Genomic DNA, 21,520 nt, shown 5'->3' on the forward strand with positions numbered 1-21,520 from the left:
CTCCTCCTCCTCCTCCTCCTCCTCCTCCTCCTCCTCCTCCTCCTCCTCCTCTTAATAGTACTATCCAGGACTTTCAAAGCAAATCCTGGCCACAGTGGTTAACTCCTCGTTCCCCTCCTTTTATTCTTAGCTCTCGAATGCTAAATTGTCAAGCGCCACAGTAGGGTGGCCAAGGGAAAGAGGCCGATACCCTAGCGTCCAACGCCAGAAGTAAGCTCTCCCAGGCTGCTGTGGACCTTCCCTTAAGATCCAAGGAGTTTTCTCGGCTGCTAGGGAGGCTGGGGTGGCTAGGACGCAGGACTCAGTCTTTTCCCTGCAAGCGTTGTACGAATTTGGGTGTCCTTTTTCTCTCCTCCACCTCCCACTCTCCTCCTTCGCTTTTTTCTCCTCCTCTTTCGCCCTCTTCTGTCCTCCTTTCCCTATTCTTCGTGTCCTCCTCCTCGCCACCCTCCACAACCCCAGCTCACGCTTCCGCACAAAAAGAAGCCAATTCAGTCACTGCAGTGCTTTCCAGATCGCACATGTTTCCTTGCCCGCTCCCCGTTATTAAAATAGCAGAAATTCGTGTAACAGAGTCTCGGTCCCCGCCCTGGGAAGCCGCGCCCCCTTCCCGCCTCCCTCCCACTCTCCGCCCTCAGCCCACTCCTCCCTACCCCAGCCTTCCTGACCCCCTCCCCGCCCCCCTCCTGTCCCCGCCCCCAGCAGGGCTTTCACGCTTCATATAAAGTTCCTCTTTTCCCCCCACAGGCTTGTAGTTTCACCACTTTTAGCTTTGGGACCCAACACCAGCCCTCTCTTCGGAGGCTGGGGACAGAGGTAAGAGCTGCTGGTCCCGGGAGCCTCTGCCAAGGTGGGAGGGAAGTATTAGCCAAGGAGGTCTAAGGAAGCTTGTGTGAAAAAGAGGGGTTATCCCTGGGAGTCTCAGCTGGGAGGAAGTGAGCAGGGCTACCCTGAAATTCGCAAGCGCTTATTCAGGACTGAATAGGTCACATGCAGGTGATGGATGGTTACCACTGAACCCCTGTCACGTTGGAGTGTTGCTGAAAGAGAACTCCGTAGGGTCTCTGCACGCTGAGTGAGGATTCGGGACAGAAATCCACGTGTGGGTACGGGAGAGGAGAGGAGAAGAAGAAAGGAGAGAAGACGAAAGGAGAGGAGAGGAGAGGAGAGGTGTGATATAGAGACAGAGAGAGACAAAGAGACAGGGAGTGACAGAGAGAGAGAGAGAGAGAGAGAGAGAGAGAGAGAGAGAGAGAGAGCAGGGAATCACTACAGTTTTCGTAGCAGCGGCCAGGGATGGGAAGAGAACAAGCATGAAGAGTCTCCTATGTGGCAGGCACTATGCTAATCGTTTTACAAATATTATTTCGGGATGCTATGTGACTGACATCACGAGGATAATTGAAATCTGTAGGCTGTCAGAGGCTGTAGGCTGTATATTCCCAAGGGGAAATACAGAGTGTCTCCAAAGTCTTGGTGCCATTTGGCACAAAGCTTTAAACTAAGACTTTGGGAAGACCCTGTATAAGTCCCCTTGCGCTCCTCTGGGCACTTTGCTAAAGCTTCACGTGGCGGCTGCTAACGAGTGGAGGAGGCGGAGGGCAGGAGGTAGGAATATAGTGAAACAAATAGTAGCAGCTACTGGTGAGACCTCGATAGTTTAATTCCTTAGCAAATGAGAAAAAAAAAAGCGACAGAATTTGAATTGAGTTGAGGAGAATCTCTGAGTTGCCTTTTCTGGCGCAGTTCGTAGGTCCCCTGACGAGAGTAGGGCTCTCCCGTTACTCGCTCTGGATCAGAAGTCTGGGAGCACTCTTAGTCAGCTGCTGTTAACTCCTTCACTTGAGACGGGGGTGGGCTTAGATGCAACTCTTGAATTGACACTGCACCTCCATCCTCTCTTTTCTCCGGACGACAGTGACCAAGGTGGGGTCTGGAAACCCTGTGAGTCCCTTGTAAAGTTACCTCAGCTCTTGACTTTGATACTACTCTCCTATCCCACCAGCTCCTCATCTTCTATCTGTTCTTCCCAATCAAATAAGCCTTCCTAGCTCTCATCTCTAGTCTCGGGACCCTGATCTTTTCCTTATAATACTGTAGGCACATTTATCTTGGGAATGTTGGAAAGTTAACTATGGTGTAAGGAGAGCGTGAGAGTAGAGGCAGAAGGCGTCTAAAGGTAGAGTTAATTTTTTGCCTGCAAACACTGTGAAGTCAGGGTCGGAAAGAGTTTCCCTTAGTCCCCATAGCTAGGCGTGCTGGGGGAACGGCTCCCACAAGATGTATTCCCAGCTGATGTGGCAAATAAAAAGTCCCCGCGCTCACGTGGGAGGGCATAGCAGGTTTGGGGAGCCGTGCGAGTCTAAAAGGAGGGAGCTGGGTGTGTTGGGAGTGTGCCCAGATAGGTCATAACTGGTAAGAAGATGATATCGAAACGCGGGTCTCTGATGAGAGAATTGATGGGGAAGGGAGAGAGATAGCTAGCAAGCCAGAAGTCAAAGGAGACTGATTTACGATCCCTAAGAGTGCGCACTCAAGGCTTCGGAAGTCCCGAAGGTGTTCGGAAGAGAGTAGTGTGCAAAAGTGTAGTACACATAGTCTCAATTGGGAGAGTTGGAATCCTTACCACATCAGAAGCCTCCTTTCTCTCTTGACTGTGGGGTTAACGGGAGGGAGCAAGAGCGGGGCTGAAGAGGCTGCATTGGTGCCTCTGAGCTCCCAGTGTCTGCAGCGACTGAAGGGGCCGGGCTCCTGTTCCCTTATCCCCTCTCTTTAGTTTGGGGCCCAGGCACTTGCGAGACGCGCAGAGGCAGCAGCAGAGGCGGCAGCGGCGGCCTCGGCAGCGGCACCAGGGGACCCGGCGAGCGGGGCATGAACTTGGAGGGAGGCGGTGGCGGTAGCGGCGGCGGCGGCAGCAGTAGCGAGTGCGGGATGAGTTCTGTGAGTTGCGGAAACGGCAAACTCCGCCAATGGCTGATTGACCAGATTGACAGCGGCAAGTACCCTGGCCTCGTGTGGGAGAATGAGGAGAAGAGCATCTTCCGCATCCCCTGGAAACACGCGGGCAAGCAAGACTACAACCGCGAGGAGGATGCTGCCCTCTTCAAGGTCATTAACGCGTGGGGAACTAGGAGAAGAACTGAAAGGGAGGGGGGAGGGCCCTTGAGCTCCTGACCTAGGGATATGCCTCGTCCCCAGGTGAGGGAGCAAGGCGAGAGGGGGGAGGAGGGAAGCTTGCTCTCACACTCATCCCAGGTCTTGCAAATAACTCCAATTAGTTTGCAGTAGCAGGCAGAGGAGGCAGGGGCGGTGGTTGGGGTTATGGGGCTGTTAGGGGAGGACCCGGGAAATGGGTAGATGTCTGGGGGATCGGAACCCTTAGGTACAGTCCCGGTGGAGACCACATGAGAAAACGAAAAGCTGGTAGCTTTCTGAGGTGTTTGCACAAATGAGGGGCCAAGTCACAAGCCCCGAGAGTGCTAGGTGAGCAATATCTAGAAAGTAGTACTGCTGGCCTAGACAGGGAGATCTCCTTCCCTAGGCAGAGGGAGCCGAAGGGCTTAGGTTTAGGACAGGAGATTCTTTGTCCCTCTGTCTCTGTACCTCTCTCTCTGTTTCTGTCGGTCTCTATCTCTATTTGGGTCTTTGTATTCCAATATCCCTGTGTATGTCTCTTAGTCTGCAGATAAAATTTTTTCCATTCTAGAGCAGGTTATATGCTGATCTAGTAAGAAAGTAGTCTTGCCACCTGTAATGTTACAAAAGCAAAAGAGAGAGTCTTTTCTTAGATTTCAGGTTCCTAAGAGTTTAGACAACCCTTTAGAATGTATTCTTTATACAGGACTATCCTTTTCTTCCTGCTTCCTTCTCCCCCCTCACCCCCCCCCCCCCCGGTCGTCGGAGATGAAAAAGAGTTGGATTTTCAGTGGGATGATCCAGGTTTCCACCTGGGAAACCCAGTCTTACTACCTGGGTGACACTTGGGCAAACCATTTATGACTTTAGTTCCCTCCTGTGGGAAATTAAGCCTCAGTTTCTTTATCTGGAGGGGATGATCTTAGAGGCCTCATCTAGATATAAGATTCTAAGATAATGAAGCTGATTCTAAGATAACGAAGCTAATTATTTGAATAGATAACCACAGCCTTGGCAAAATCCCCAAGCTCTTCAAGCTTCCTTCCTCCATTTTTGAGTCATTTTGACATGGTAACTGTCCAGTCTATCAGTCAACCAGGTATTCCTCTTACTCAGACCATTTCTCTTGAGCTCAACGATATTTCTCAAAGGAAATAGTGTGCAGAAGTACTGCTTTATTTGTAAATCAATTCCTCTGAGCAGTTTCTTTTTTTTTTAATGACCAGTATTTTAATTTTAATTTTCCCTTCTTAACTTTTCCTCCCAGGCTTGGGCACTCTTTAAAGGGAAGTTCAGGGAAGGTATTGACAAACCAGACCCTCCAACCTGGAAGACAAGGTTGCGCTGTGCTCTCAACAAGAGTAATGACTTTGAAGAGTTGGTTGACAGAAGCCAGTTGGATATTTCAGATCCCTACAAAGTTTACAGAATTGTTCCTGAAGGGGCCAAAAAAGGTAGGGGGAATTTTCTTGCTGTTGTTATTTTTAAAATCAAATCTCATTTTCTTGCATTATAATCTGTTAACAGTGGAAAAACATTCAGTGCCTTAATTCTATTTTGTCAGTTTTTTTCTGTCTTCTTGAAAGCTGCCAGTCAGGTTATGAAAACTCATAAAGGTTCAGCCTCTTTCTTTGAGGCACTGATTTGAGTTTTCTGTAGCATTCTTGTGTGTGACTCCAGTCCAATATTCTATCACAACTTCCCCCGCCCCAACCACTCCCCCCAAGCCTTTGCCCTTCCAGACTTCCCTGTTATGATGAAGGGCATCTCTATTCTCCAAGCTAGCCAAGCTCTCAGCCTGGGTATCATCCTCATCTTCGACTCTTCATTTTCTATTATCTTCTCCTCCCCATATCTAACCTGTTGTCAAGTTCTGTCAATTTTACCTTCATCACATCTCTCCTCTGCCTCCTCTCTTCTGGCACTGCCACCACCAGGTACAACCCCTCACCACCTCATGTTTTGCCTATTGCTGTGGTCTTTTGATTGATATCCCTGACTTGTCTCTGCCTATTTCATCCTCCACTTGGCTGTCAAATTGATCTTCTTCAAGTGCAGGGCTGATTATTTCACCTCCCTAATCAATAAACTCCCTATCACCTCAAGGATCATATATAAAATCTTCTGTTTAGCATTCAAAGCTCTTTGTAATCTATCCCTCTCTTACTTTTCCAGTCTTCTTACTCCTTATTCAGTCCCATGTACTCTGATCCAGTAACACTGATCTCCTTACTGATCCTCAATAAAATATTCCATCTCTAAACTCCAGGTATTTTCCCTGGCTGTCTTCCATGCCTGGAATCATCATCACCCTCCTTGTGTCTGCCTACTGGCTTCCTACAAGTCCTAGCTAAAAATCCCCCCTGCTATGGGAAGTCTTTCCTGATCCCCCTTAATAGTAGTGCTTTTCCTTTGTTGATTATTTACAATTTGTCTTGTACATATCTGGTTTGTACATAATTGTTTGCATGTTGTCTCCACCATTAGACTGTGAGTTCTCTAAAAGTAGGCAATATTTTTAATCTTTCTTTGTATCCCCAGTGCTTAGCACAGTGCTAGCACATAGTAGGCACTTAACAAAAGCTTATTGACTGACTGCCTGACATCACTCACTGAGAGGCATACTACAGATTCCCTTTCTTTGATCAGTCAGTGAATTACTCTAGTAATGTCATAGGCCATATTTCTGGCCATGAATAGATAACCACTGGACACTGAGGACTTTGGTTATTCCCGAGAGCCTTTAGTGACAAACTACCACCCAAAAGGCTAAACTTAAGTTTATTTGCTCTTTTGAGTATCCTGCCCATCAGTCCTTGTAGGAATCCTTTTCTCATTGAAAGGAAAATCTATAAATATTACTGGCAAATATCTTGTTTGATATAATTTCTGGACTGGATATTTTCTCAGGTCCCTTTTCATTCTGTATCCAAATTTATTTTTTAACCTTAAGTTTTATTGTTATTATTATTGTTACTATTTTTAATGTACTATTTCCTCTTTGCCTACATACAAATAGGAGCTAAACAATTAGGCTTGGAGGATCCCCAGATAATTATGAACCACTCTTTCGCAATGCCTGCTCCCTACCCATCACTACAAACTCAGGTGAGTCAATGAATCTTATGAGGGTAAGTCATAACAAAACAACTAGTAAATTCAGTTTTAAAAATCAAGCTTATTGTTTAGGTGGTAAGAACATGGAAAAAAATTATCAATTTTTTTCATTGAAAAAATTTTTAAATTTTCAAATGGTTTGTCAATGCAACATTGGTTTAACTGATGGTGGGTTTTATAAGAATGTTATGTTTGATGGGAGCAAGGAAGGGAAAGAGACAGAGACAGACTGAGAGAGACATAGACAGACAGAGATTGAGACTGAGTTAGAGAAAGAGAGACAGAGGGAGACAGAGAGACACAAAGAAAGATAAGAAGGCATAAGGAAACATGGAGGAGTAGAATATCTTTTTTTCCCCCAATTGATTCTAAGATCTTCTGGGAAACAGGCTTTTTGTTGAAATTTATAAGTTGGGAAGAAGTGCTTTATCATGTGAAACCACAGGGCAGCTGATCCTAGCTGGCTTTTTCTAAAGTGAATTACAGCTCTGTTTGATTGAATCTGGTGGGTGAAGGGAAATAATTTTCCCTGTGGTATTTTTGGTGCCAGAGTTTAGCCATATGATGAAGCTTTGCATAAATCAATATTTTGCCACAGTGCCTTGATTGTATTTTTAAAATATTATTTAACTTGTTAGTGAGATGAACAACTCCTTCTAAACTTTTTTTTCTGAAGATAAAATCATTCTTGGCCACTTGCCAAATAAGTGAAGCCCTAGAAACTCCAGGAGTATACAAAAAAAAAGTCCCCTATCAAAATGATGATTTGAGATGAGTTCCCCAAAGCCCTCATTCTTCTTTTTTGATCTAAACAGGTTCCAAACTATATGATGCCCCATGATCGTAATTGGAGAGATTTTGTTCCAGAGCAGCCTCACCCAGAAATCCCCTATCAATGTGCAACTGTCCCTTTTGGACCTCGAAGTCACCATTGGCAGGGTCCTACTTGTGAGAATGGTAAGAAGAATTCCAGTCCTGGTTTCCTTTATCCATAGTCTGTGCCTTTGGCCCACTAATACTGAACTCACTGATAATGAGACCACAGTTTAAAAAAAAAAATCACTGCTAACCTCGTGTTGTCTATCAATGATAAGAAGCTTCCCCTTTCTGAGGACAACGTAAAGAAAGACTGCCATGCGCAAATGCAGAGGCAAGACGGTTTGGTGGACTAACAAATGTCTCTTTACCTTATACCTATTAACTGGACTATTCTCAGTCTCTTCCCTTGTCTTTATTGGGGGTAAAAAAGGAATATTGATCTCCTGGTGCTGATGCTAAGTTAATGTATAAAGATTATGGTATGATCAAGTGATACTGAATCTTATCCTAAAGAGAAGCCATCATGTGTTTGGTGTAGTAGATTTCTTGAGTTCTACATTTTATTCCTAGCCCTATGATGTGTGCCAAGAACTTCCTCATCCTTTCCCATCTAAAGATTCATGAGATAGTGAGGAAGTGCCAAATAGTTTTGCCCTCAGTGGATGGAATGCTAGGCTTAGGGTCAGAAAGATTCATCTTCCTGAGTTCAAATCTGGCCTCAGACACTTACTATATGTGTGACCCTGGGTAGGTTGTTTCACCCTGTTTGCCTCAGTTTCCTCATCTGTAAAATGAGCTGGAGAAGCAAATGGCTAACCACTCCAGTGTCTTTGCCAAGAAAACCCCAAATGGGATCATGCAAAGTTGAATGTGACTGAACAACAACAATTTCCTCATTTATAAAATATGAATTATTGCAGCTATTGAAAGGCAGTACATTGAGGTAGATCATGGGCTGGCCTTGGGAAGTCAAGAAGAGCTGGGTTCAGGTCTTGCCTCTGACATTAATAAGTTGTGTGATCCTGGGCAAGTCACTATACTTATCAATGACTTAGGGAACTCTCTAAGAATATTAGTTACAGATGAATTGTTGATATGTATTGTTAGAGGGAGTTTGCATGCAAGAATTCCCTATATTGATGAAATAACAAGTGTGTATCAAAAAAAATAGCAGCTGTTGCTTCTATTCTACCTTTGATTCAGTTTGCCATTATAACATTATTGTCTCTGTTGTGACCGGAGTCTCTCTGAAAAAGGTGATGGATAGGACTACAGTGTTTCAGAGTTGAAAGAAAACTTTCAAGGTCATTTAGTCCAAACCCCTTATTTTATTCATGGGGAGCCTGAAGTCAAGACAGGAGAAATAACTTGTCTGAGGTGACACAGGTAGCATTGAGTAGTTGAGCTAGGATTTGCATTCCTGCTTTGTAATCCAAACCCAGTGTCCTTTCTGGTACACCTCACGATCTAGATGGGAAATATTTTGTCCTTGATACTCAAGTGGATTTATAATCTCATCAGTTTAAAGCTTCCTCCAACTCTGTGCTCATCCTAGGCCACAGGGTGTCCACTTTATTGAAACTTTTATAAAATGCATTTATAATGGAAGCACTTAACCTTTTTTTGTGTTGGACTCTTGATGAAGCATAGGGACCCCTTCTCAAAATAATGCTTTTTTTTTTTGGCTAGGCAATGGGGTTAAGTGACTTGCCCACGGTCACACAGCTAATAAGTGTTATGTGTCTGAGGCCGGATTTGAACTCAGGTCCTCCTGACTCCAGGGCCAGTTCTCTATCCACTGAGCCACCTAGCTGCCCCAAAATAATGTTTTTAAATACATAATATATATATATGATTGTAAAGAAAATCAATTATATTGAAATATGGTTATCTATATCAGTATAGTATACCTATATAAAAACATATAGATACTATATAGAAATAGGTTTATAATTTTAAATTTAGATACATTAAAAGAAAACCAAACAAATAAGTTCAATGGATCACATGTTGAGAACCCCTAATTTAAAAGGTCATAAAAATTATTTACTAATGCAAAAATAAAAGATTCATAACCTATTAAGTTCCAGAGCGGTTTTATTATATTTAGATTAGAGCAGGTCATAACTCTTAAAGAGATTCCCTCCAATACTGAAATGAAATTTCACAGGAGCTCAACATAGCAAAAGCAGCATAAGGGAAGACTATTTGATATAGCATATAGGAAATTCTTAATATAGTATTACAGAGATGAGTTAGCATAATATACTAGAGAATGCTAGGACTTTTAAAAGTCTGTTCTTTGGATATAAGTACTGAAAGAACACCTAATAATTTGCTTCTTTTGCATATTCTGGGACCATTTTCTCCTATTTAACCAACATATATTACGTTCTGTATATGTTCAGCAAACCAATAAATTGACAAGTGTTTTTTTTTTTTTTGAGCAACTACCATGTGCCTGGCACCCTGCTAGACACTGGGTATGCCAAGACAAAGAATTTAACAATCCTTAGTCACAAAAAACATTCAGCTTTATGCTGTTAATTCATTATTATTTGATGTATGTTTTATATCTTATATCCACAGCATTCTGTATTCACTTATTTGAGTTACTCAGAGATGATTTCCAATATTGCCATATTCTTCCCATTTTTGAGATGAATAAAGTAAGATTAGAACAACATTCCTGAGCCCCAGGTCCGTGTACAGTGGAGCTAGATCTATTAGATTGATAGCCATAAGTATTAACTATGAGACTGTGGTTATAAATACAGGATGTCTCAAAAATCTTAGAGAAGTTTAAAGCCTTAATAATTTAAAACTGCGCTAAGACTCTGGGGATACTCTGTATGTAAGGAGAAGGAATGACAGGCAAATCTCTGAAGGAAAAATAAGATGAACAAAGGGAAAGGAATGTCCATTGCAGAGTCTTTCTTTATTAAAAGAGATCAGGGTTCTTCCTTTTCTTGCTCAGTTCCCCCAAACTCATCAAAAGCAGGTTAAAAAAAAAGTAAACTAAATATTTGAAAAGTTCCCACTTAGTTTTGCTCATGTCAGAAAGTTCAAAGAAAGTGCAGGAAATTCTTTGGTTCCAGGATCTACCTGGCAGGACTTTGGGCTCCTTAGCTTCTTCTCCCTGTGCCTCAGTTTCCTACAAGCCCAGATTTCAACCTGGCACCTGGGACCCTTGTCTCACAGAGCTGACATAGGAAACAGTTAGCTTTGAGTTTCTTGAGTTCTTACACTGTAAGGCCCACCATAGTGGACTCTGTGGAAGGCCTCCACTTTATTTCCCAGATTTTTTTGTGGATTGGTAGGAATAGCAACATTGCTTCACAAAGATGCTACCTCTTGCTGACTTTGAATGTCAGTTAAGAAATTATTTGGTTTTTATTTGTAAATACAGGTTGCCAGGTGACAGGCACCTTTTATGCTTGTGCACCACCTGAGTCACAGACTCCTGGAATACCCATCGAGCCAAGCATAAGGTCTGCTGAAGCCCTGGCCCTCTCAGGTAAGTGTGATGTTCTGTCTGTCTGTCGGTGTAAGCCACAGAGTGTGGTAATAGCAGCTGTCACTTGTGTCCCTCATTTGTGGACTAATTAGTGAGCAGATTTCTGGTGACTTGAACCTCTCTGAAAAAGAGGACTAAGCAATCAATAAACATTTATTAGAAGCGTACTAGGTACCAGACACCATGCTAAATGCTGGGGATACAAAAAGAGGCCAAAAACCGGTCCCTGATCAAAATCTAACAATCAAGGCAACAACATACAAACAGATATATACAAAAAGCAAGCTAAATACAGGATTAATAGGAAGTAATTAAGAGAGGGAAGCACTGGAATTAAGAAGAGTTGGGGAAGGCTTCCAGTAAAAGATGGGATTTTAGTTCTTTTAAGTAAAGGAAGCCAGAAGGCATAGAAATTAATCACTAACATGGTGCTTTCAGGAAACAGTGAATTGTTTACAGCAGGAAAAGTACAGTATACGACAGCTGGTACTGGCCTCTTTCCTCTTTTCCTGCACATGTGTATACATGTACACATATATAATATGTGTACATGTATATACTAAAATTTAAACTTGGAATATTGGAAGTAAACAATAAAAAAACCCAAAATTTTATTAAATCACTCCCTTAAAATCATCTTTCTATTTTCTTCTTTCAGTGACCATTATTTGAATGGAGTTCCCTTTAGTTTATTGCTGTTGACTGCCTTGTCAATAAATAAAAGGAGATAACAGTTGTAAATCATTTTATAAACCTTAAAATACTATGTAAATGTTAGCTATTCTTATTAGTAATAAGAATGACATGCCCAAGTTTCACTTTTGATGATTCAGAAGTTAATACTCATCGAGTGACCACTTTAGCAGGGTTCAGTCTTAGTAAATGTTACCGTAGAGCCCGATTTCTGAACAAGGGCTGACAATGAATGTTAACTGTCTAACTAGCAAATATAGGTTACAACTTTCATTGCAACAATTATCTTTACTTAACAACTAGATTTCTGGACCCCAGTTTCTGTTATTTTAGGAATATTTGATGCAGTATAATTGTAGGCCAACCAAAGAAGTTAGATAACTCCATTTGATTGCAGTTGTGAAGGAATTTGACCTGTACGATCAGTATTAATCTTTAGTATTACTCACCATGAAACTACTCCATTTTAAAACTGATGTTAGAGACTGTGCTATATGAGGGGAGGGATGGGGTGAGGTTATTTTTCATAGTGGCTTTTGGACACAAGACACAAGAAGTCACAATGACTGAGAATGCCTTTTGAGAGGAGGTGTCTTAGGACTGTAAGAATTGTACATGAGAACATCTGTGTTTTTAGAACTTTCATATTCTTTTCATGGGTGCCCCAGTCTGCGTGGGTGCTAGAGGAGTAGGAAATAAATAGCTATTTATGTCAGCGTGACCTTGTGATAACTGACGTCACTAAATGAAATGAAACCTGCCCCAAGAGTCACCTCCAAAAGGCAACACCTCGTCTTTGTCAGTAGATATTCTGCCTGAGCCCTTGGTGCTGGAGTCTGTCTGCACAAACACATTGAGTGGCAAGCTGAGCCAGTACTCTGGATTGGAGGAAAAAAGAAGGGTCTATGGGCTTCGTCTTTGGGAACCTTCCTTGTCAAGACTGATTTGTGTCTTTTGATTCAATTCATTGAAAAAATGTTCACCTTCCCCACTTAAATGTGCACAGCCACTGCATATGTAGTGTTGGGGGATCTGAAACCTGTCCAGAGCCTTTGCTTAAGATTTTAAAGAACTCTAACGACTAGGGCAACTGCTTCCTCTTCATCTTGTAAATGTTATTTAGGATCTTTCCTAAATAGGTGAAATGAATAAATTTGCATATCTCACCATCTAAAACATTAGAACATAAGAACAGTCTTAAGGACTGTTGTCAAACATCAGTGGACAGATGAATAAGATTTTAATTAAATTTGCTTAAATGTTGCCTTTCAGAAACATTTTTTCCCCCATTACTGGTTAGGTTGCAAAGCATTTTGTGGGTATACGATATTTCCTTTCATTTTGACAAAATCCCATTAAAAAAAATCTTCCCTTCCTTTTCCCCTCCCCTTATTTTCCTTTCTTTTTCTTTCCTTTCTCTTCTCTTTCCTTTTCCTTTCCCTTCTTTTCCCACTCCTCCTCTTCCCCTCCCATCTCATTCGTTCCTTTTTTTTTCTTTCACTTATTTTCACTTTTATCCAATGATTCCCATAAGAGTGTCTGCCTATCGCTCTATCTTGAAGGAGATGTGGTACTTTTAGTCCCCCAATCCATGCCTGCTCTAATCTTTCCATGGAGCATGTCCTCGGATGCTATATCACTCAAAGCTGAAGAAAAGCACAAAGGACAGAGCACCAAAGCCTGGGAAACATCATTCTTTTCACTGGTTGCAGCTAGCTCTGGAGTGAGCTCTCTTGTTTGAAAACAAATTCTTGATAATTAGTACAAGACTTGCTATTTGAGAAATATCAGCCCCACCAACAGCAATACGAAAACAAGTTAAATATCATTTCGGCGAGTTAAAATCTTTCAGTGTGATGTCTGGTAGGATGGGCATACAGTATTTTTCTCTTGATCCTGACTGTGAAACAAATCTCTCTCTTCAGATTGCCGGCTGCACATCTGTTTGTATTATCGTGAAATACTGGTGAAGGAGATAACCACCTCGAGCCCTGAAGGCTGTAGGATATCTCATGGCCAGAGCTATGATGCCAGTACACTTGATCAAGTTCTCTTCCCCTATCCAGAGGATAACGTCCAGAGGAAAAACATAGAAAAATTGTTGAGCCATTTGGAAAGGGGAGTCATTCTCTGGATGGCACCTGATGGGCTGTATGCTAAGAGACTTTGTCAAAGCAGGATCTATTGGGATGGACCTTTGGCATTATGCAGTGACCGTCCTAATAAGCTGGAAAGGGATCAGACCTGCAAACTTTTTGACACGCAACAGTTTTTATCAGGTATGCACATACTTGTCTAGATGTCTGTTAGTGGTATAGCTAGAAGGAAAGTGGCAATAAGAATGACTAGCTCATCTACAGATAGTCCAGAGACTTTTCCTTTGTCAATTCTGCACTTTGCCAAGGATCATCCAGGTTTTCTGGCTCATCTGCCATACCAGTTGTCCCACCAAACATTGTCTTGTATTCGAAGTTGGTATGAGTGGGGGATATGGAAATCCAGATGAAATGCTTGATAGGATGGCCTTTTACATTCTGGTTTTCAACAAATAGTATCCCATGAATAGAAATTTAGGTGTTTTAGCAATATGTTCTCTGAGAGCATATGTAATAATGTCTCAGACCTTTAAATTTCCTAGAAAAATTGTAAAGGTTAGAGTTAGAAGTATGTTATTAATAATGTAAGCTCAGATGTGTCACCTTTATGCAACTGCCTTTTGGCATATGGAAACTTGAAATGGGTCTATTGGCTTTGACTAAAGAAGGAAATTATTAAGCATTATTGCTTTGAGTTATTTTTGTGACTCATATTTATATAGCATGTGCTGATTATAATGGGCTGCTTTCGCAATATACCTTTTGTTATGTATCTGTTAGATTTGTACTAAACTAACTTTCCCAATAACAACTGGTCCACTCTTTCGAAGCCTATCCTAAAGGACTAATTTTGTGGTCTGGGCTTGCCCCTTTTGGAGAGGAGAGGGAGGGGATAGGAGCTGACCATTGCCTATTTCCTGCCCTTCACTCAACCTTTAATCCCATGAGCTCATCACCGATTTCTGGCAGCTCCTCCCCAGAAGTCCTCCATCTTTACATGCATCCTTTGACCCTAGAAGTTCTTCTTACTGACCTAGAAGGTTAGGCAGATGCCAGCAATGCCAGGCTGAGATAGTCTAAGCCTTTGTGGAACCTCTTAAATGGCATCCTGTCTCCTGAAAAAGTTACTATTTTGGTCCTGATCATTTTAGTTTATACTCTTAACTTGAGATTTATTTGAAATGAAGAAAGTACACAGGTTGAGATAAGGATTGAACCTGTTATTTCACTGATTTAGGGAAATCCTAGGTGAGGACCCTTCCTTTATCAGTGTCGGCGGACACCCTATCTGCAGCTTATAGTCTTCAAAGCGTTGAAAAGTTAAGAGATTTGCTCAGGGTCAGATATCCAGTGTTTGTCAGAGGCACCACTAAAATCCAGGTCTTCCTGGTGTCAAGAGCAGTTCTCTACCCATTGTACCACGCTGCCTCTGGTACACATAAAATAACCATGTTACAGCTCCTGGAAACATTTGTAAAATGTTCTTATAAAATTCACTGGTTCTTGTCTGCACTCATGTTTTAAGCAAACTGAACTGGTGTTGGGGGAAGCATGGCCTATATTTGGACTTATAGTTTGCTGACCCAGAGGACTTAAACAAGAGGGAGGTGAGAAGTAAAATGACAAGGTTACTTCATGGGTGACTCAGCAGATGGAGTAGTCAGGAAGACTGGAGTTTGAATTCTGCCTCAGACTCTTTCTAGCTGTGTGACCCTGGATAAGCAACTTCCCCTCACTGTGCCTCAGTTTCTTATTCTGCAAGATAAGGAAGTCAGACTCAACGGCTTTGAAGGTTCCCTCCAGCCCTAAATCTGTGGTCCTATAAAGTAAACCCTTTAGGTTCTTAGGGGCAACTTAGGCAATACTACGGAACTCTCTTTAGGCATAGACTTCGGTTGTTCCATTGTGCTCAGTTGGGTGGGTACCCTATGGTACTGGAAGGGGAAGGACAGTAAGCAAAGGAAGCAGCTAAGCCCGCATTTGTGGACCCTGACTGCATTGGATTTAGTGTCAGGATGGCCTCTCTAGAGGTAGAACCGGGTTAAGGGGAAAGGCCACCAGAAGTAGGGTCAGAGAGTCTGGGGTCCAATACAGGCCCTCTTTGTCCTCTCTGTGGATCAAGGGGAAAATCACTTGATCTGTCTTGGCCTCAGTTCCTCATCTTTCAAAATGAGGGGACTAGACTGGGTGATCCTTCTGGATTATTTTGGCCCTCAGGTTCTGCAGACATGATGAGGGAGTCTGCCTAGGGTTGGAGATGGGAAGGAGCCGGAGAAGGCTGTGCTTTGTGAGCTGGGCAGGGCCAGGGTTGCGATTACCACAGATAAGGAGGCATTGCCTGCTTTGGTTGAGGGAAGTCGCACGAGTAGGGGCTTTTAGCTCAAGAATCCTGAGAAATTCAAGAAAATCACTTCTGCCTTCCTGAGTTCCCCCTGAAGTTCCACTATGCACTTCCTTCCTGTTCTGAGCCTCAGCTGCATGTTCTCAAGCCATCATCTGCTCTGTACCTGAAAGACTGGTGTATTCAAGGAGTGGGCAGAAGGATTCCCGTAGGGTGGGAATGGTCCAGTCCGGTCCTTAGACTTCTCCTCTTGCACGCCCAGAAGTTATTATTTAAGCCAATCACTGGAACTCTTATCTTTGAGCCAGTGGTGATTTGTTTATACCTGTAATACTTCCCTCTCAGGGCTGTTGCGAATATCAAAGGAGATCACAGGAGATGGAGCCTAGATCTAACATTGGAAGGGAGTGAGCTTAGAAGCCACCTAGTTCACCCCCCAACCCCTTCATTTCGAAGCTGAGGAAACTGAGGTCTAGGGAGGATGAAGAGACTTGTCCAAGGTCATATAGGGAATAAGGACCAGCGGCAAGATTCAGATCCAGGTCCTCTGACTCCTGAACCAGTGAATGTGCTTTCCATTATCCAGAAAGTGCTTTGTTAACCTTAGAGTGCTATATAAAAATCAGCCATTATTATGATTATTTATTGTTGCTGTTCAGTCGGTTCAGCTGTGTTTGACTCTTCATGACCCCATTTAGAGTATTTTTGGCAAAGATACTGGAGTGGTGGTTTGCCATTTCCTTCTCCAGTTCATTTTACAGATGAACTGAGGCAAACAGGGTTAAGTGACTTGACCAGGGTCACACAGCTAGTAAGTGTCGGAGGCTGGATTTACACTCAGGAAGATGAGTCTTTCTCACTTCAGGCCCAGTACTCTATCTACTATGTCACCTAGCTGCTGCTGCTTCTTCTTCTCCTTCCCATTGTCCTTCTCCTTCTTCTCCTCCTCCTCCTCCTCCTCCTCCTCCTCTTCCTTCTTCTTCTTCTTCTTCTTCTTCTTCTTCTTCTTCTTCTTCTTCTTCTTCTTCTTCTTCTTCTTCTTCTTCTTCTTCTTCTTCTTCTTCTTCTTCTTATTGTTAGAGAGCTGGGAGATTACCAGACCAGAACGGAGACCACTCTTCAGCTCTGGGTGTTCACATGGCATCCACATAGGCAAAATCAAGTGTAGAAACGAGCATTTATCCAGCGAACGTGGGTTATTTAGACAAATAGCATAGACCACAAACTCTTCTTTTCTCTTAACAGGCTTTGGGGAGGTTGATCACCCAGCATGTTGCCTCAGCTTTCTCCTTTCCTGGACTTGTTTCCAGGTTTCATTGAAGTAGTTCTGTTTAGTTTGAATTCTGGAAACAACTTCTTACTCTGACTCTCCATGCCCCTCCCCCCCCCCCCACATCATCAAGTGAGTTAGCTAGAAACTCTTCTGCATTTGAAGAGGATGATGGAAACTTTTTTCATATCTACCCATCCAGGATACACAAACTGTAAGGGACAGCCCCCTGAAAGCAGGAACCAGGAGCATCTAGCTGATAAAAGAGGCATCCAGGGCTGTGGTGCATTTTAAAACTATTGTGTCAAATAGATTTGGAGACCTGAGATGTTACCCTTTCCTTAATGAACTGAAACAGTCCAAGACAGGAATGTTACCTTGAACACCAACAAAGGGAAGATGGGCTGATGTAATAGACTGAGCATTTCTCTGTTCAGCAAGGTTCCAATTTCAGTTATAAGTATTCAGGGAAGGAGCTGTGGGTCTGGGCTATACTCTGTCTCCAAACATACCCTTGTGCTTGGAAGCAATAATCAATGGCTGATTGATTACATATGTTGTTCCATCCCACATCACCCTTCTGCTTCAGCAGGTACCTGAAAATACAGTTCAGCCTGAAATTTTTTAGGCATGGTACTTACTAAAAGATGTCCAAAATGTGTAGCATGAATACATCCCAAACTGAATGCAGTCTATGTTCACATTACTTCTTCAGGTTGTACCTTTATTTTTCTTTGTAAAGAAATCTCATTTTATATGAGGTCTAAAATGATAATCAGGGGCAGCTAGGTGGTACAGGAGTGCTAGGCCTGGAGGGAGGAAGACTCATCTTTGTGCGTTCAAATCTGAATTCAGACAATTACTGACCCTGGGCAAGTCACCTAACCCTGTTTGCGTCAGTTTCGTCTTCTGTAAAATGAGCTGGAGAAGGAAATGGTGAACCACTCCAGTATTTTTGCCAAGAAAACCCCAAAAGGGGTCATGAAGAGTCAGATATGATTGAACAACAAAAATGATACTCATTTTTGGTCGTAGGATATTGGAGACCAAAGAAATAATCTACTGCAGGACTAGGGAGAGTTAAATTAACAGTCTGTAAAGCATAGATCCATGCTACTGACCTTCAAGGGAGACAGGATCTTAGAAGGTCACCCAGCCTGTCTCCAGATACAAGGGAGGAAGCTGGTGACTTACCCAGAAGCACCTACTGAGTCAGTAATAAAGCTGGAATGAATACCTGGTTCTCCTGCCTTCTAGTCTATGCACTTTCTTCTGCATCCACCATGCTGCTTCCCAGACAATGAAGTCTTCCTTCTACTTTGGCTTGTCTTGGTTTGGTCATAGAGTAAAGCTCTGTGATTTATTGGAATGCCATAGAAGTGACATGGTGGGTAGAGGGAGAAAAAAGCTCAGGAAACATTTCTTTAAAATTTTGATTTTTTTCCCATGGAAGATAAAACATTTTAAAACCTTTTGTAGTTAAGTAACTGCTCTCAAACTATGATGACCTTTATGAACATTATATTACCTTTTGCTCTCTCTTTTCTCTCTCCCTTTTTACTTTCTCCTTTTTTTCCTCTTTCATTGTCTTTCTTTCTCTTACTTCTGTCCCTTGTTCTTCTTCTTTCTCTCCCTCCCTTCTTTCACCCATTCATCTTAGCAGTTTCACCCTTATTCATCTCTTTTTTTGTCTTTCAATACCTTTCCCTTTATGCCAGGGGCATTTAAATAACCTGACATCTGTGAACTTAAAAATTTTTTTTTGATAATTTTTCTCAGTATAACTGATTTTCTTTGTAATTCTATGCATTTTGTTTTATGCATTTTAGAAACATTATTCTGAGAAAAGGGTTCACCAGTGTGTCAGAGGGGTGCATGACACAAAGAGTACTATGTTACACTGCCACATTCTTTATGGACACATGCCTTGTCTTCTAGAGCATTATCACTATTAAGCACTTGCTGTATGGCTTGGAAACTTATAGTCCACAGAGAGGGTTTTCTGAATGTCATTTTTTAATCTCCAGAGTTACAAGCATTTGCTCATCATGGTCGCCCTCTACCAAGATTCCAGGTAGTTTTGTGCTTTGGAGAAGAATTTCCAGACCCCCAGAGGCAAAGGAAACTTATTACAGCCCAAGTAAGTATTCGCTTACTGAGTTTTTGTGGCACTAGGAAAAGGGAGTGACTGTCATTTTAAAATTTTGGTTCCAAGTAAAGAACGAACCATTATAACTTGGATAAATAAAATGCAGAGACAGAGAGAGAGAGAAAGAGGAGGGGAGATGAAGGGAAAGGAAGGAAGGGAGGGAGAGAGAGAGAGGGAGGGAGGGAGGGAGGGGGAGAGAGAGACAGAGAGATACAGAGAGACACAGACAAAGAGAGACAGACAGACATATAGAAACAGAGAGAGATATACAGAGAGAGTTAGAGAATGATAAATATACAGACAGAGACAGAGAAAGACAGAGACAAAGATGGGAGGAGGAAATAGAATGCAATAAACAGCACGAAAAACTAATCGTCAAGGAACTTCACTTCTGTTCTTCACCATTGTATTGATTCACTGAATGATCTTAAGGCAGGCAACTTAAACGTAGTGTACCTCAGTTGTCCTCATCTGTTAAAAAAAAAAAAAGGAATATTCCTGTTGCATAGAAGTGCACTAGGAGCTGACAATCTGACTCTTCTTTGAAATTCTCTATTTTCATTTTGAAAAAATAGTCTAGATGGACTTTCCCAATTAACTTTTTTCCATATTAGGTCCTAAAGCTGGAAGGGATATTGGAGGTCATTTAATTTGACCCCTTCATTTTTAAAGGGATTTTTAACCTGGGGTCCATGAAATTACTAAAAAAAAATTTTGTTTTTGGATAACTGTACATCAATATATTTGATTTTGTTTGTAGTCCTATGCATTTTATTTTGTGCTTTAAAAAAACACCATTCTGAGAATGATGATAAAAGATGGGTTTCATTGGACTTCTTAAAGGGTCCATGGCACAGACTGTATTAAGAACCCCTGTTTTATAGATATGGCTCAGAGAAGCGAGGTCAGGCAGAAAAAGAGCAGAGATGAAATTTGGACTTAAGTCCTCTGACTCAGTCGGTAGACCCTACCATCTCTAGAAGGATGAATTCTGTAGGTCCCCTTCATCTAGGGAATGATGCACTTGCAATTTTCTCTGCTAGAAAGCTTTTTGTCTGTCTGTATGAGGGAGGTGGCTTATTGGGAATTATTCAAACCAGAATTTTCTCCTTATCCCCAATAACTCGAGGTTTTTGTCCTCATAACAAATGCGGGAAGTTGTAGTTTATTGGACTGAGCCATTCAGATGATTGCCCCAGTCCTCAGTTTCGTTTTACCTGCATATAGGTAAAGTTTCAGTGGTTTGGAAATTTCAAGTCGCAGGTGAGTCTGCAGTTTAGAGTCATAAACTAGACTTGTAAGAAAAATTGGGAAGGAACCTTAGACTTCATTTAGGCGGTTTATAGTAAGAGGCATAGAACGAAGAATCACCTTGATCAGGAACACAAATCTAGACAGTGGCAAGACCCAGGCTAGAATCCAGGTTTTCTTGGATCTAGTCTAATACATTTTAAGTCTCAAGAAAGAAGATCATCCATAGATTCTGATCAGCATTTCATATGAAATAAACATCTGTATGAATAATGGGAAGAAAGTCAACTATCTGGATGCTTCCCCAAGTCTGTATGTTTTGGTTTTGGGTGGATGTAGACTCAGATTTGCATTTCAGAGTGGTAGTTTTTGTTAGGTGATTAAGAAAAAAGCATATTTCATGAAGCATTATCACTGTCTTTTTTTTTTAATTTTTCATTAAGGTTGAGCCATTACTAGCCAAACAGCTCTTCTACTTTGCTCAGCAAAATAGTGGACATTTTCTGAGAGGCTTTGATTTACAAGAACATATTACCCGGCCAGAGGATTACCATCGACCAATTCGACATTCCTCCATCCAAGAATGAAAACGCTGGAAGCAAGTTTTTAAAAATGGCATCACAGTAAATGACTTAAGAAGAATAGGTGTGAAACTTTTTTTTTTCCTTTCTTTTCTTGCGCAAGACAGTATTGGGGCAATAATTCAGGAGAAAACTCAACTGGATTATGTACAAGTGATAAGATATGTTAGAACGAAAAATGGACTCATCCCAAAAGGACTCATAGCAGTGAAAGGTCTTCTGGGTTGTCCATTGAGTTATTCTGGTCTCACAAGGATTCTGCTGTCATTGGGAGTAACTGTGAAAACCGACCAAATAGTATGTTTACATTTACTTAAATGTTATCTTTGATTTGATAATAGCTATTTCTTACTGAAGATGGAAAATACTGCCTTTTCAGGATTGAAATTTGACTAGGATGATATGACTTGAGCTAGGGCAGCTAAGTGGTACAGTGGATGGAGCATTGGACCTGGAATCAGGAGGACCTGAGTTTAAATCCGGCTTCAGACACTTACTAGCTGTGTGACTCTGGGCAAGTCGCTTAACCCTGTTTGCCTCAGTTTCTCATC

The 21,520-nt window shown here is 42.0% G+C and overlaps 1 protein-coding gene across 2 annotated transcripts; it reads left to right on the forward strand.

The window, feature by feature from the left end:
* The first annotated feature begins 758 nt into the window (after nucleotides 1-758).
* IRF4 (interferon regulatory factor 4) lies at nucleotides 759-21,456 on the forward strand. Of its 2 annotated transcripts, XM_027841712.1 has the most exons (9): nucleotides 759-816; nucleotides 2,777-3,108; nucleotides 4,403-4,589; nucleotides 6,155-6,243; nucleotides 7,068-7,209; nucleotides 10,481-10,588; nucleotides 13,207-13,560; nucleotides 19,016-19,128; nucleotides 20,832-21,456. In XM_027841712.1, exons 2-9 carry the CDS (start codon nucleotides 2,872-2,874, stop codon nucleotides 20,973-20,975), a joined length of 1,374 nt encoding a protein of 457 aa, XP_027697513.1. In that variant the 5' UTR covers nucleotides 759-816; nucleotides 2,777-2,871; the 3' UTR covers nucleotides 20,976-21,456. The 2 variants fall into 2 exon arrangements, with proteins under 2 accessions (XP_027697513.1, XP_027697579.1); XM_027841778.1 differs by lacking the exon at nucleotides 10,481-10,588.
* Nucleotides 21,457-21,520: the final 64 nt, after the last annotated feature.

The sequence above is a fragment of the Vombatus ursinus genome, unplaced genomic scaffold (genome assembly GCF_900497805.2).
Source record: "Vombatus ursinus unplaced genomic scaffold, bare-nosed wombat genome assembly UNPS02000577.1, whole genome shotgun sequence".
Classification (NCBI taxonomy): Eukaryota; Metazoa; Chordata; class Mammalia; order Diprotodontia; family Vombatidae; genus Vombatus; species Vombatus ursinus.